Here is a 16,611-nt window from a genome sequence, read left to right as displayed (position 1 = left end):
TAAAATTAAATTGAAAGTTGTGCATATATTATACTTCATCGGTAAAATTATGTAGGTTTGTTTCGACACACCTATTAAAAAGTAATGATACTTTATTGCTGAAGTGTGGTACATAAGAAAGTAACCTTGATAGTATAAGAAATTTATTAAATATTTGATAGAAATATGATTGAATTAGTTATTATTTATTAAAATATAAATAATAAATTATGAATAAATAAAATTATTTAATATAAATAGAGTAACATCAATTTAACTGATAATTACAAAAAGAATTATGATATAATTTTAAGAAAGGAATGGAGTACTAATTTATTTATTTAAAAAGAATTATACCCCCTCCTATAAAAAAGGTATTCATTTATGTCATTATACCTGAGAGGTCGGGGGTTTCACAAGTCCAATGCACTGCCAGGTCATCCCTTACGGGGCTAATGATATTTATTTTGATTCGCATAATTATTGTTTCATAGTTGTATATATAGAGAATTATTAAAAAAATATTATATATTTTTGGAAAGTCTGCCTATAGCCTAGCTATATGTATGAAAAATCAGCAAAATTATACATTTACAATTCTACTCTTTTTAAATAATTTGTTCAGGGTATGCAGTTAAAATTTGTAAATTTTTTCTTGGTTTGTAATTATCATTTATAATTGATGATTTTATGATTTAGCAACTCAAGACATGGAAACAACGGAATGTAAGATGCGTGGCTCAAGATATAGGTACCATGTAAGTAGAGCAAATATTAAATTTTGACATTAACCATGCATTAATTCTTTACACCGTGTATACATGTTGATCCTTACCAAGGTTGTCATGACGCCTTTCTGCGGCATGACGCATGTGGATTGTCATACCGCTATGGAGACAAAATAGGGAACACAGCGCACGTGTATGGAACTTATTATATGTGTAATGTTATACTCCCTCCGTCTCACTTATGGTGTGTCCACCTTTTTATTTTCATCTGTCCCATTTATTCTGTTACTTTCATTTTTTGGAAAAGAATTATACATTTTAATTTATTTTAAAATTTTTATTTTTTTTTTGAATTTTTTAAAACTAATTAGTTATCTTAATCTAAAATTAATTTTATTATATGATATTTATTTTTACTAATACTTTATTAATTATTTACTAATTATACTCCTCCTAAATTTCTGTGTCTACAGTAAAAGTAAAAGTAAAATGGACACAGCAGCTGAGACAAAGGTAATATATTATATGAAATTAATGTATATAATTAATTTTATAGTAACATGTCAAGAAAATACAAAATAACTAATTTTATAGTAACTTTTTCAAACTAGGATGAATAATATCACTAGAGTTCGTTTCATATTCGATATTTGTTTTTTCAATTTTTTTTTTTTTTTGGTTTTTTTTTTTTCTTTTTAAAAATAAAAAAATAAAATCTACCTTTAGTCGACAATTACTCTCTTGTGCCGTTATCTCTATTGATGAGTTTTAAGTTAATGTCATACGACGTCGTGTAGAAGAAATATTTCATAACATCTAAAATTGAAGTTTCTATTACACATTTATTTTTAAGTTTAAAAACAGCTTCATGTGTGAAAGAGGATTGAAAAGGAAATTTTACATTTCTACTTTCCCAGCGTGAATGAATTAGTAAAAAATTGTAATATATATATTTACTAATATAATTCACATATATATGATTAAAATCTATCTTCATGGCATACAAACTCAAAGTCCCACGTTGACAAATTTGAAGAAAAATCTATATTTTATAAGTTATACATAAACTCCGCCGGTATAAGATCTTTCGGAATAAGTCCAAAAATAATCGGTACATATTACGCCCAAAGCAAACAATAACATAGATTATTGGGCAAATCCAATATTTTATAAATTATGCATAAACTCTATTAGTATGATGTCTTTTGGAGTAAATCCAAAAATAAATCCTTGATGATTCAAGCTTAACACCGATGGTGCTTCGCTTGGCAATCTTGGAGCAACAGGAGCGGCTGGTATCATCTGTGATTCAGCCGGGGCAGTACTCATTGCATTTTAAATTCCGATTCCGCAGGCGACGAACACTTTGACAGAGCTGATAGCGATTGAGACTGGAGTAGGGATAGCGATTGACCGAGGATTGATACCGTTATGGATCGAGACATACTCGATGGCATGCATCTCTCTGTTATCCACTGAGACGAGCCACTGGACTCTCCAGCGATGCCTTATGTGTATTCGGTTGCGGCTTAGGGATGTGACTTGGAGGATATCGCATATATATAGAGAGGGGAACCGCGTCGCAGATGCCTTAGCGACTTTGGCGGTTTCTCTCCCGATTGAGCGGACATTTCTCCCTTCAGAAATTCCTTTGTCGATTAGAGGCCTCCTTCGAGCGAATGCTGACGGTCTCCCGACCTTCTGTTTTAGGTAGCAGACTTTACCCTATTCCTTGATTCTTGACTTAGCCTTGATAGATAATATTTAGACTTGATAGCTTAGTATTTGATTTCGATGCCTTAGGCATATTGCTTTAGGTCTTAATACCTAGACTACTAGCTTGTCTTGTCTGTTTGTTTTATTGAGAGACTGTATAACTTGTATATAGAATTACGTATGACTTGATTCCGTTCGGCTACATAAACAGCCCACTCTGGGTGCAGCCACTACTATATAGTTTCTTTTAAAAAATAAAAATAAAAAGAAATAAAAAATAAATCGATACATATTACTTCAAAAGCAGACAATAACATAAATTCTTGGGCAAATCCAAATTTCATATTGAAATATTTAAAGAAAAAATTATACCTTTAAAATCTTACAGTTCCTCAACAATATTGTCGTTTACAAAATAAAAATAAATTAATCAATGAAAAAAAGAAAATAAAAAATTGAGTTGAGAAAATTGTACTTTTATTTTTTTGATGTAAAAGATTGGAGTGGACATATTAAAATAAAAAAAATAAGAAGATTTTGAATAGCCGAAAGTAAATAGTATTCCCTCCGTCTGCTTTTAAGAGTAACACATTTACTTTTTGCGTCGTTGTATTTAACATTAAAAATATCATTATATTTGTATAATTTTTTGTATAAATGTCATTCTATTAGTATTATAAGACATTAATGGAAGTATTTTTGCAATTTTTTTTTAATTTATATTACATTTTTGATATAATAATTAATATTCAAATATCAACACACAAAAAGTAAATAGGATCCTGAGTGGAATGGAAGCAGTATTAGCTTTGTTATGTTTTTAAAAAAAGATCGACTTACATGCAACTTTTTCTCACCAATGATAAAATAAATTAGAGTTTGCCTTGGATTTGGTCTTGACTACTTGCATTAAATAAATAAATAAAATATGGAATAAGATAAAAACAGGGGTGGCAGTACAACTAATTACAGGCACTGTCTTAATCGATATTCTTCTTGTCTATTTGTATTTTTATTTATTTTTTTTGTATATTTATTTGTGTTTTTTTTTTTAAAAATGTCACACATTATATAGCAAGGTTTTATCAATTTCAAAATATAATGTTAGATATGAATTGAACAGTCAAAGAAACAGAACAATAAATTAGCTGTGTGTCAAAATCAAAGGTTCACCACAAGATATCTTTTTTCAACAAATTAATTAGGGTCTGTTTGATGGTATTTGATTTTCAAGTGTTTTTCTTGCACGTGTATTTCCAAAGAATATTAAATATTCAAAATTATATTTTTATTATAATTAATTATTATAATAAAAAAATTGAAAATATAAGGTTGAATGTGTATAAAGGTTGCAGTATCTTGAGCAATGGATACAGATGCTTACTTGTTAATGAAGAAAATAACCAAAATAGAAAAGGTCAAAATATGTTTTTATATATTGTTGTAATAATAATAATAATAATAATAATAATAATAATTTATTATAAATTACTAAAGCAAATAATTGGGGGCTATAGAAATGGGATAAGTCGAAATTTAGGAAAAGGCAAATTGGAATAAATTATAAGGATAAAATTTGAATAGTAAAATTTTTAAACTAAATCAGTAGTATTATGATTTGATATAAATAAAAAATTTATGTGATATTTTTAATATAAAATTGATTTTTAATACTACCTCTGTAATTAGTAAATAATTAAAAATATATTAATGAAAATAATTATCCTATAATATAAATAATTATAAATTAAGATTATGATAATTAATTAGTTTAATTAAAATTTATAAAAAAATAAAATTAAAAAAAAATTTAAAATGAGATTAAAGTTTATAATCATTTTTCAAAAAAGAAAATGACATATACGTGGGACGGATTGAAACGGCAACGTGGACATGATATGTAGGACGGAGGGAGTATAATATAAAAAATAAAATATATATTTAATTTGATATTTTTTGTGAAAAAGTTTTTTATCATTAGTAAAAATTTAATAAAATGTGGTAAAAGAACACACTTTAATAGTATATTATTTTATTGCTCTTTTATTTATATACATTTTTTCAATTAAAATATTGTACCAAACTATTATATAAACAAAATATATAAACACGAGTCCCGTAAAAAATGACCGGGTAATATGAGGATGAACTCGTAACCGTGAAATTATGAGTTCAATACATATAGACAAGTAAATTTCTTTTGAATTTCTCACGCCTCATGATCTTATTGCGGATTCCTATATTATAAAAAAATAAATAAAAAAACATATAAACACAAATACGTCGTAATAATTTGCAACTAAATTTACGGATGAAACTGAGAAAAATAGTCAGCATTTTTAAAAAATATTTACTTTGAGATTGTTTTTAGTTTTTAATTTTTTACCGTGCAATCGTCATTTTATTATATAAAAATATATTACATACTTCCGCTGTTCGATTCCAAGGTCCTATTTATTTTTTGCGTGTTGATATTTGAATATTAATTACTCCCTCCGCCCAGTTAGAAAAATATACATATTTCTATTTTGAAACGTTCAATTACAAAGTAATATTTCATTAAATGCCTCACTTTTCTCTACAAATATCTTTACTTTACATCACATCATTACTTTTAAACCAAAAAACAAGGGCAAAATATCGTTACACTACTTTTAATTACACACTATAATTAAAATACTATTATTTCTTACATACCGCGCCAAAAGTAAATATTTATTTTGTATGTGGACGGATAAAGTATTTTACAAAAATGTGGTACAAGTAAGGAGAAATGACAAAAATACTTCAAAAGTGTATTATAAATTGTAACGATATTTGTACAAAAAATTATACAAAAAAAAAAAAGATTTTTTAATATTATGTACAATAACACAAAATGTAAATTGAACCTTAGAGCCGGACAGCTGAAGTATATTTTTTACAAAATACTTCATCTGTCCCAAAATAAAAGTCTTATTTTGTCATTTTCGTTCATTCTAAAACAATAATTTCATTTCCATTTTTGGTAATTACTTCTCCACATTTTTACAAAATTATCCCTATTTTTTTACAATAATTACATAAATAGAGATATTTTAGTCTTTTAAAAAACTTACACCCACTATCCCGGTAATACTACTATTCTGTAATTGTCATGCTCATCCCTCATCCCGAATGTCCATATTGCTTCAGAACGGAGGGAGTATCATATCAATTTAATAATGTATTTTTCTTAAAAATTGTGCAGTTTTGCATATATAGAATAATAATGTGTTGTTTGTACATATAAAACTTGCTTATTTCTCTATTAAAATTTGTAAGGAAATGATATGAACTAAAATTGAATTAATAAAAAAATCGACATTATCATTTTAAAAATCATTGACTAAAATTGATGTAGGAGTAACCAAAAGTATACTTTACCTATGTGACATAAAAAAAAATTAAGAACATACTACCATAATAAAATGAGACAATAATGAAGCTCTATTTTCTGGCTATTTACAGTTAATAAAAGAATTTTTAACAAAGAAAACCAAATTAAATATTTATTTTTTATTTTTAATAATTATTTTAATTAAAAATTTTATTATTGCAAATTTAGGCAATAAACCTAATTAAGTTCTAAAAATGAGAACATAGCCAATAAACCAAACTAACAGATTCCGAGAGGGGCCATAAAAATCATATAACAAAAAAATAAAATAAAATAAAATAAAATAAAATAAAAATAATCACATATCAGTTAAATTCTAAAAATTGAGTTAAATAGTTATAAATTTCCTATCAATCTTTACAAGAATACAAAAATCTTCCCCATTGTTAGCTTTAAATTAATGTACCTATAGATTATTTCCGAGATATAATACTCCGCAACATATGAAATATACCGCGATTCATGCTCGCTCACCATGAACTTCACAGGGATAAAAATATAAGGCCGGAATGGACACCAATGGCCGGGGCGTATGGATCTATCTACACGATTTTCTGAAATGCTGATGACACAAAATGTCCATGAAAGCGAACTATGCCCGAGCTACTTTACCAGCACTCAGAAAGCTGTACACGTCGCTGCAAATGGCTACGGAGCTTGAAGAAATGGCCAGGAGCATCATAATCCACGAGACTATTTTGTCATTGCTCGTCGCGATCCCACGAGTGTCCCTACATGATCCAGACAAAGGCAGGCGACGGAAATATCGATTATTAGTTATGGCGATTAGCTCATCGGACAGTTCATAATACCGTGATTACCTGTAAGATTTTACCCCTTATTTTATTTTTCTAACTTTATTTTCCCTTCAAAAACATCAAATCAAACACTCAATTTTCATTTATTTTATTACACAAAAATCTAATTTTACATTCAATTCAAAACATCGCATCAATACATATTTATATCACATTAAACAACTATTTCAATTCAAAATTTTACTATTCAAAATCAGAACCTCTCAAGTCGTACTTCTATTTTTTTTATCGGAGTAAAAAATAATGCATGATTTCCGATAAAAATGTATTATTTATTCTTACGGAACATTACAATAAAATACTATTTTAATCGAAACTCAAATAAAAAAATTCAATTTCAAATAAGAACTTGTAACTTTCAACAACGCTACATAATTTAAACTTCACTTCCATTCGAAAAATTATTTACTCTTCACAAAAAAACTAACTATTCAATCACTTCCTAACAAGTAGTCATTGAAAGAAATATATGTGATTTTCTAAACCTCAATTCACCATAAATATATGCTTCTTCCGTCCGCAAAATTTACTTTCTTTTTTCATTTTCGTCCGTCCATCAAATTTATTTTATTACTAATTTTGACAAAATCAAATATTCAATATTTAACTATTAACCTTCTTTCAACTATTATTTACGCACTATTTTTACATTCTCTCTTCAATTCATTTAACTACTAACTGAATTTTTAAAAATAATTTTAACTACCTTTTTTTTTATTTTTTACCTTTTTTTTAACTTTTTCACTAAAATATTCAATTTTTCTTAATTTCTGCGCCAACTCCAAATATGCTAACCTTTACGGACGAAATAAGTATATATATATATATAGCTCAAAACTAATGTTTACCTGAATATAAGCTACTTATATCAAAATTGAATACTATTGAACCATTTTATAATAGCTTATATCATATGAGATACATAAATACAAAAATAAACCACTACTTAAATCAAGAAGTACACACCTGAGTGCAATGGCGGCCGGGAAGATATATCCGACGGTGACAGCAGCTGTGGCGCCGGTAAACTGGAAAGCATCCCATATGGTAGGCACAAAGTTTGCTCCCAAAAAGATGAGGCCCATGAGAACAACAGTTACAGAGAAGAATCTCCGATTATCGTAGGTGATAGGGATGGCGTGAGGGAAAATGAGACCATCAACATTCAGCCGAAGGGAGTAGAAAACTATCGGGAATACAAGCATCAAATGGACAGCGTAGCTCATTCTCACAACATCATTAAACGTGGAGCTAAACGGGATGCCGAGATCTCCATCAAAATTGGCAAGAACATCATCCATTGTTTCATTGCCAAAAAGAAGAAAACCAAAGAAGCTCGTAGCCACGTATACAAAAGTACACAGGGCTATTGTTGCCCGCACAATGGTCTTCATCTGAGAGGGGTCGGTTAGCTCATTTTCTATCGGGTGAACTATAGATCAAAGTTTAGAGAGAATTAGAAAACAAGTCAGCCTACAAAATAACATTTTGACATTTTCATCCACAGGAAGGTAGTGTCATTAGATTAGCAATCAGGTGTTTCCAGACCAATATCCGAGAAAAGAACATCACTAGTTTAAGAACATTTTTGAGACAACGTATGTGGTGCAAGTAACATAACATCAAACTACATTACAGTTAATCAAAAGCAAAATACTTTTAGTGTCTTAAGGAGAAATATTCATTTCCATTTGGGTCTAATATACAAAAGACACGAATAGGTAGACTTTAAACATAGCCTAGTTTAGCATGAACTACAAATTAGATGCTTAAAATGTCCAATTAAACTTAAAATCGCCTTGGATGATCACTTTTTACATTCAATGAGTAAAACCCACATAAGTTAAAGCAGTATAAAAAAAAATCTTAGATAGATGAGATGTAATTATTTAAAATAATCTTAATTATTTTAATCTTATACTTAAAGTAAACAAGCCCATATAATACATGCTTATTATAAATAATTATCATCTAGCAGCTAAACACACACCTTTAACATAATATGGCATCAGATTGACCATATTCAAATCTCAATGTAGCAAATTTAAATTAAGAACAAAATCTTGCTAGCAATATACATTTACAAATACATAATAAACAATAAAGAAAGAGAGATTCAACTTATTTTGAATGTAACAATAGCAACAATAAAGATCTTGTAGATAATATTGACAAACTTTTAGTAATTTACATATTTTACTTGTGTTGCTCTAGAAGTTTCAGTGCATTTAGGCTTGTATAATCAAATTGTTTTCATAATTAAACACCCCCTAGTTCAGAGGCATGAAAATGGTAGCTTTTTATTAAGCACATTCCTTGCAACAGGGTATGGTGCAGATGCGGTGTTCAATTCTACGCCTTTTACAACTATGGCTTCAAACACGTATGGTAATTCACCTTCAAAACTATTTCTCAAGGATTCTGTCATTTTCGAACCAGCTAATGCAATTGAAAACATATGTTAAGGAATTTCAAGTAACCTTACCATTGTGGTGACAAATGTAAGCTGTGACAAGTACTGGAACAGTTGTGAAAAGCTTCCAGAAGGATGCTTGATCAGCAAGTTCAGGCAGCAATTTAGGCTTTCCAATGCTTCCATTTATCAACTTGACAATAGCTATTCCAGCTATGATCACCACAAACACAACGGCCAGGGCAAAAGACAGTGCTGATGTGTAACTCAATGAATCTGGCACCTCAAATATTGAATTAGTTGACTTATGATATTATCCTCATACCTCTAATATAAAAATATAAAAAGTTAAAATGCAAAACAATCCACTATTAACTGAAAAGGCATGAGAACAATGAGCCATTCTATAATGCACCAACAATTAGAGCTATGGATCCAACACGGATGTAGGAAAGAGGTATGAGTTCCAGTTAGTCAGTGTTTGTTAAATAAAGAATTCACACTAGCACAAGTTCCATAAAAAACACTGTTCATTCAATAGATTAAGCAAGATCAAAGAGGCATTGTCTCTTGGAGGCCCTCATTTGATTTAGCCCTTGTAAAATCATGCAGGGAATTCATCCAGCTCAATAATCAATTGATAAAGAGGATGAGAATCTGGACTCGCTAGATAGTAAGTAGTGTGCATCAAATGTCCATAGGCAAACAAGTACATACCATTGAATCACACAAAAAAAAAAAAAAAAAAAAAACCTTAGGTATAATGCGATCTGAAAGCTTTATCAGTGTTTCTAGTTGTTTAATTTTAGTTGATGGAACATGTTCCTTAACATTACCATAGAGTTTTCTTTAAAATTTTGGTGCACTGACAGCCTGACACCAAACCAACAAGCTGAAAAAGGAATAACTCCAGCTTGTCATTTGGTTTAGTATATTCACTTTTATTGAAATTGTAAGTCCTTTATTCAGTCTTTAAGAAATAACAATGCTAAACATCATTATCAACATCAACAATTCAAAGTTCTCTAGACAAGACAGACTAAAGAAAACAAACACCATTATGCATTAAGTTATTAACAATGTAAGAAAGCAGTATTTCCTCAATCCTTCCCAATCTACTGAGGAGCCAATGCAATACTATATTATGAGTTAACTATGAGGGTGGATGACATATGCATAATAATAAAAATGATAATAAGATGGCACAAAAACTCACCAACACGCTTGAATGAAATCAGAGGTACGAAAACAAATATGGTTGTGAGGAGCAATATCGAAGAACGAGTAGTCCACCAATGAAGACCAAACCATTCTTCCAGCACACCAGTATGATGCACCCCTTGTGACCATGTTTCCGATAGCACATCACCTGTCAAAATAAACAAAGACCAAAAACCAGTACAAATTAATTAGCCCCCCAATAAAGAGCTAACCAACTACCAAATAAAGGTTGAATTATTGTTTTCCATTAAAGCAACAGAAGGCCATGCCGTGTCCACTTGCACAAATTATTGGATATTCTGTATTAAGCAATCAAAACAGATGCATAAACTGAGTTGTCATATTCGATCTTGCCTTCACAGATACCCAAGGCCCAAAATCACCACATAATAGGAGAGTGTTTGTTTGGTGTTATTTGTAATTGCCCTAAATGTTTGTTCTCCACCAGAAACTAGGGCAACTCAAATCCCTAAAGGAACCCAAATGAACAGGGGAAAACATACGAAATAAATTTCTCCTCTCAAATTTATCGAATAAACCTAAATTAGAAGAACGATATCCAACGGTTCCATTAAAGATAGAATTAAAAACAACTCTATCAACGATGAAACCGAAGAATTGAAGAATTTATTATTGTTTTTTTTTTTTTTTTTACCGATAATAATCATGTAAACAACGAGCATCCCGAGGTTATTGATCACGATACACATCTGCAGAATCGTCCGCCCCGCGACAGAGAAGGTGTCCCCGGCCAGACCGGCGTACGACGTAGTCTTCGAAGCCTTGCTGAACCTCAGGAGAATATCTATCGATTTCCTCGTCAACGTGCCGGCCAATACGATCATGATCATACCCGGAATCACGCCGAGTTGCTTGAGCGTGGCAGGCAGGGCCATGATTCCCGCGCCGACGACTGTGGTCGATAGATTGAACACCGCGCCGAAGAAAGATGCTCCGTCAAACTCGCCGCCGTGCTCCTTGGGGAGGAGCGGCGTCGCCCGCTGGTTCCGGCGGTGCTTTCGGTCGGAAAAGGGCATTTTTGGTATTTCACCAGGTAAGAATGTGAACCCGAACTCGGAAATGAAAATTTGTTGATAATAATAGGGAGTATATATTTAGAGCGTTGCAGGGGATTTTTACGCGGGAACTAAATGCTAATCCAATTATCGACTGACACGTGTACATTCCATACGGTGTAGACTTGGTCTATCGACACTGCGTGCAGTTTGAATTTTCTATTTTTGTCTTAATCGTTATTCTTGAATAGACATTTTGCACAAAATTTATTGATGTCTTTATGAAAAATTATTTTTCAGTTCCACCTAAATTATTCATATTTTTATTTTTGAAAATATAATTATATTTTAAATTTTAAATTTTATCATTTTAAATTTTAATTAAACTATTTATTTATTTTAATTTTAATTTATAATTATTTTTACTATATAAAAATTATTTTACTAATATACTTCTTAATTACCTACTAATTATACTTTATTTAAATTTTCGTATATAAATAATAAACCTAAAATATCTGGGACGGAGGGAGTAGCCTTTTTTTTTAGCTGCAAATATTTTTGGAAAACACGAGTCGTATTATTTTTTTTGGACTTTGATTTTTTTTAATTATTATTTAAAATAATAAATTAAATGTAATATTTCATGTAAAAAATATTTTATATTTTTTAAAAATTATTAATATTGGGTTATAATGAAACTAAGGGTGTGTTTCTTTTGATTAAGTTTGGAAAAAATTAGTTTGTATTTGATATTAAAATAATGTTTAATTAGATGTTTTGTGAAAAAAATAAATATATATTTTTTTTCGGAAAACGCAGGTTCTAAATAGTAAAATTTGAGAAAATTATGTTAAAGAAACACAGTAAATTTACAAGAACATACTCATTTGCTTTTATTATTTCAAAATTAACTACTTCATGGTATGAAAAATGTGTGTGTATATATATATATATATATAGTAATTGTTGAAATTCTTATTTTGGAAAAATTGAAAACAAAATTATATAGTAGATATTCCTTTGTCTCACTCCAAAGATTTTGATATTTTGACTTTTCTATTTTATGCAGTAATTATATTTATAATGATATATTTATTTTTAAGTAAAAAATAAAGTATTTTGATATAAATATATAATTATTTTATTAAAATATAAAAAAATACTTTTGAGTGGGAAGATCAAAATAGTAAATATTATACTTTGAATGAAAAGAAAATATTAAATAAAATATATATAATTTCTGAAAAACAAATTTTTTTTTTTTTAAAAAAATCAAAATCTCAATAAGTAAACAATAAATAAGTTAAATGATAAAATATAATTATCCACGAGTTACATCGCTTGTGCTGAATTGAACAATATCCTATCTTGTCCTAAATTGGACTAGATTGAATTAAATTAAACTAAAATTAGAGCTTAAAATTAGATTAAACTCAAATTTAGTTGTGGGATTATTTTATGTAGAGAATGGTTACATTAGTTGTTGATTTATCAAATCAGCACACATAGCATATACAAATAATAAACATCTTTACTACACACAACATATGTTATTTTGTAATAAAATTTTGTTTTATTTGTTCATAATTACAACGTGTGTTGTATAAGAATATGTTGAATACTAAAATCAACTGTTGCATATAAATTGTTAGACTATATCATGTACTGTATTTGTATTGTATCAATATAAACGATGTGATGTCTATGAAAATATAATGTGATATATGTTAGGACAGTATATGCTGTCAAACACAATTTAAATTCACTTATATAGAAATGAAAATAACCATATTTAAGAATACAATTGTTTAATTAATTTAATTATGAATTTTAATTAAGAATTTTCTTATAATAAAAAAATATCATCTAACATATACTCAATTATTACTTTTGTCATTATTTATCTTAGTGGAAAAATATATGCTACATATTTGTAAAAGTTGTTATTTTTTTCATTTGGCCGCGCGTAATATTAAAACAACGGTTGTCTCACGCACGGCCAAATGACAGAAATGACGATTTTTACAAACATATATAATATATTTTGTATAAATAAAGGAAACAAGTGATAATTGAGCATACCTAAAGGATATTTTTACAATTTTTTCATATGTAGCCGGAGTACAAAAAATACAATTTTTACATATGTGTAGAATACATTTTTCCTTCGAGATAATAATAGATAAATGTGATAATTGAGTATAAATAAATAATATCTTTTACAATTTTACGTTAAATATATGTACTTGAAAAAAAATCATTATTTTCGAATTGGACCAAGCTGATCGAATTTAACTAATGACATCCATGAACATTTCTTCAACACAAACTCACTCTCATTCTCATGAATCCAAAGTGGATTGAAACTAATCCACTCAACACTCAATTAATTTTTCACCAACTTACTTTTTTCTTCAACATATTCTTTTCAAACAAAATGTCCTTCAATACTTACTCATTGTGTATCCTTTTTTATTCATAATTTGATTTCTATCATATAAAGCTTCAAATTCTTCTTTTTCAATGAATAGCTCCGAGAAACTAAAGCTTGGCACTTTTGACGATCCACCTTTAGCAACAAAAAAATTCTACCCTTAGTAATTCACTAGTAGTGGATTATGATGGATCTTATCTTCATCGATCAACTTTTGATCTTAATGGTATTGGACTGATGTCATTCGACGTTCCAACCACTTGAAAAACCAAGTATTATGTCTCTCTTGTTAATGGCTAAACCCCGCCCTATTTTTCTATTCTTTTGTTCGATTACCACAATAAAAACCAGTTGTTATTCCTAAATGGAAAGGCCGCTGAAATCTTACAAAAATTAATATAGTCGTTAGTTGATTGAACTTGAAGACCATCGTGGTTCACCGACGGTATGCAATATTGGGCTGTTGGATGACTGTTATTCCTAAGATTGTCTGCCATAGATCTTTTACAACAGGAATTGCCTGCCATAGATTTTGCATCGGCGTCAAAATTGTTTGCTGTTGGATGACTGTTGGTGACAAATTTCAATTCCGCGTTGGATCTTGTCTTGACTCCTTAGATTGAATTGCAACTATTTCATTATGATCACCCAAATGAGGAATGTCGGCTAGTTGGCGCAACATTTCGTACATAAATCGTTAAGTCCAATTTGCAATGTCGAATAAGTCTCTTAGCATATGAAGACGGTTGCCACCCGATAACAAGTAGTGCGATCCTCCATTCGTGAATTTCCATTTTCTTGGTGTGAACTATCTTGGTTGGACCGTCTCTGAAGAGCGTTCGACAATTCATTGATATTTTCTTTTTATTCTCTAATTTATCAGTCTCTCGGGTCGCAATTGCATAGGCTGCTAATCCTACTATGTTGGATTAAAAATCCAATTGTGGATTAAATGTAACTATTTGGGCTATCAGTTAGATTAAACCTATATTAAGTGATCTATTATTTATTGGGCTTAAATGTATTTAGTAAGTGCGGGCTTCCTATATGCGGAAACACAATAACTATTAATTAGGTGATGAGACCAATTAATAAATTAGGAATATAAATTAGAGTTGTGATCCAAGTCTAGACGCAACATCCATTACTTTCCATATCTCATTGAGGCAGTAACAATAGAAGCCCTAGTAGTTTTCTCAGGAAAAGTTGCGCTATAGACTTGAAGAAAACAAAATCCTTCATCAATTCAGGTCAGATTTATTAACTTTATTTTATTATCTCAATTATTTCGATAAATCCTGGGCTTAGGGTTTAATTCCTGATAAGTTCCAACAATCGATACCAGATCCTTTCCGTGTTGAATTATTGGGAGATTTTATGCAATCGATTGGTGTTTAGTTGATCGATTTTAAATTTGCATGAGTTTTGTTGTCGAATCGGCCGACCACTTAATTCATATTAATTACTCGAAATTAAAATCTGACTTTATATTGGATCGTAAATGCAATTGAAAAGATATAGGATTGCAATTGAGTTATCCGGCAGATTCTGGATTCTTTAATTAGAATGACTAATTGCTCAATCAAAAATTAATTAATTAAACTTCAATGACATATGTGCATACATATGTCATTATGTGTCACACCTGTGATTGGAATTAAATGGTTGGCTTTTGTTTGTTGGTTTCCATATTTTTATTTATATATTATCGAATATATTGTATGAATGATGCGGGTATGTTTTTTTTTTTTTTTTGATAAGTTTGGTAAAATTTTGGTTTGAGTTTGATATTAAAATAATATTTGATGGGATGTTTTGTGAAAGAAACAAATATATTTTTTTTCGAAAAACGCAAAATTCAAATAGTAAAATTTGAGAAATTTTGGGTAAAGAAACATTTCGGAATCAATTCAATGATCAGAATGTTAAATTGTATTCGTGTATGCTTGCATCGGTTTCTGTGAAATTATAAATGTGCATGTATTGCATAAATCAAATTAGGCATCAAGACATCTTTGGATTATGTCAAATCGAGTGATATCAAGAGAGAATGTCAATCTGTACATTTATTTGTTTACTTATGATTGTTAATTTGTATATAATAATCAATGAGAATACAATTTGCACTCCCGGGTCATATTTATAAGAGTTGAATTTATGTATGTATGTATGACAAGAGCATGTTTGTCTACATAATTATTATTTTAATAATTTAGCGAATCGATATGCCATTTTGTAATACTGGTACATCTAAAAAAAATAAAAATTGACATATGCAGTTACTTGTGATATTTTGTTCAATGAATTGAAGTTTAATACATAGTTATTTGATTGACATTCAAGATTTTTTTTTTTATTTTATTGGTTCAATTACTGGATGCAACCGGTATAAATATATGTGCAATTTAAATAAAATAGTATTTGGATGTTTGGTTATTTTTATTCATTTATTTTGGAATCAATGAATATGTCTTAATATCTGCACCGATTTTGGCAATATGATTAAATTAATTAATTTATTTAATCAATCGGTTGGGTCGAAATTGACGTCCAATTTATATATATGCATCCAGTTTGATGATTGCAAAATTTATTAATTAACGTGCGTATGTTAATATATTTGCAATTAAATTTAATTCAGAATTTATTATTATTCATTGTTGATTTTTCGTAAAATCACATTCATTATAAACTATTTCAATTTCCAATTAAGTTTGGGATACGACAACATTTAATTTTGACAATATGCATTTATTCAAACTCGACTATAATTATTTGGTGTATTAATTCATAGTATCTTTGGTGACATATTTTTGTCTGTGTAATTCCGTTGCATTTAGTATTTTCTTGACCTACTTGATTATT

The 16,611-nt window shown here is 29.2% G+C and overlaps 1 protein-coding gene across 1 annotated transcript; it reads right to left on the bottom strand.

Moving 5' to 3' along the window:
• Positions 1-6,150: 6,150 nt before the first annotated feature.
• LOC127257371 (amino acid transporter AVT6A-like) lies at positions 6,151-11,365 on the bottom strand. Its single transcript, XM_051283757.1, has 5 exons — positions 10,949-11,365; positions 10,289-10,441; positions 9,145-9,348; positions 7,626-8,091; positions 6,151-6,572 (listed from the first exon to the last, which is right to left on the bottom strand). The coding sequence occupies exons 1-5, from the start codon at positions 11,328-11,330 to the stop codon at positions 6,434-6,436; spliced, it is 1,344 nt and encodes a 447-aa protein (XP_051139714.1). The 5' UTR covers positions 11,331-11,365; the 3' UTR covers positions 6,151-6,433.
• Positions 11,366-16,611: the final 5,246 nt, after the last annotated feature.

Source organism: Andrographis paniculata, unplaced genomic scaffold (genome assembly GCF_009805555.1).
Source record: "Andrographis paniculata isolate CXL003 unplaced genomic scaffold, ASM980555v1 Contig57END, whole genome shotgun sequence".
NCBI classification, from domain to species: domain Eukaryota; kingdom Viridiplantae; phylum Streptophyta; class Magnoliopsida; order Lamiales; family Acanthaceae; genus Andrographis; species Andrographis paniculata.
Note: the sequence above shows the minus strand (reverse complement) of the source record. Positions and strands in the feature narration are given on the sequence as shown.

Coding starts and splice junctions, on each gene's coding strand:
- LOC127257371 (XM_051283757.1), bottom strand. CDS start 11,330: ATGCCCTTTTCCGACCGAAAGCACCGCCGGAACCAGCGGGCGACGCCG. Junction 10,442..10,948: donor TGTTTACATGATTATTATCG/GTAAAAAAAAAA, acceptor TTATTTTGACAG/GTGATGTGCTATCGGAAACA. Junction 9,349..10,288: donor GATTTCATTCAAGCGTGTTG/GTGAGTTTTTGT, acceptor TTGAGGTGCCAG/ATTCATTGAGTTACACATCA.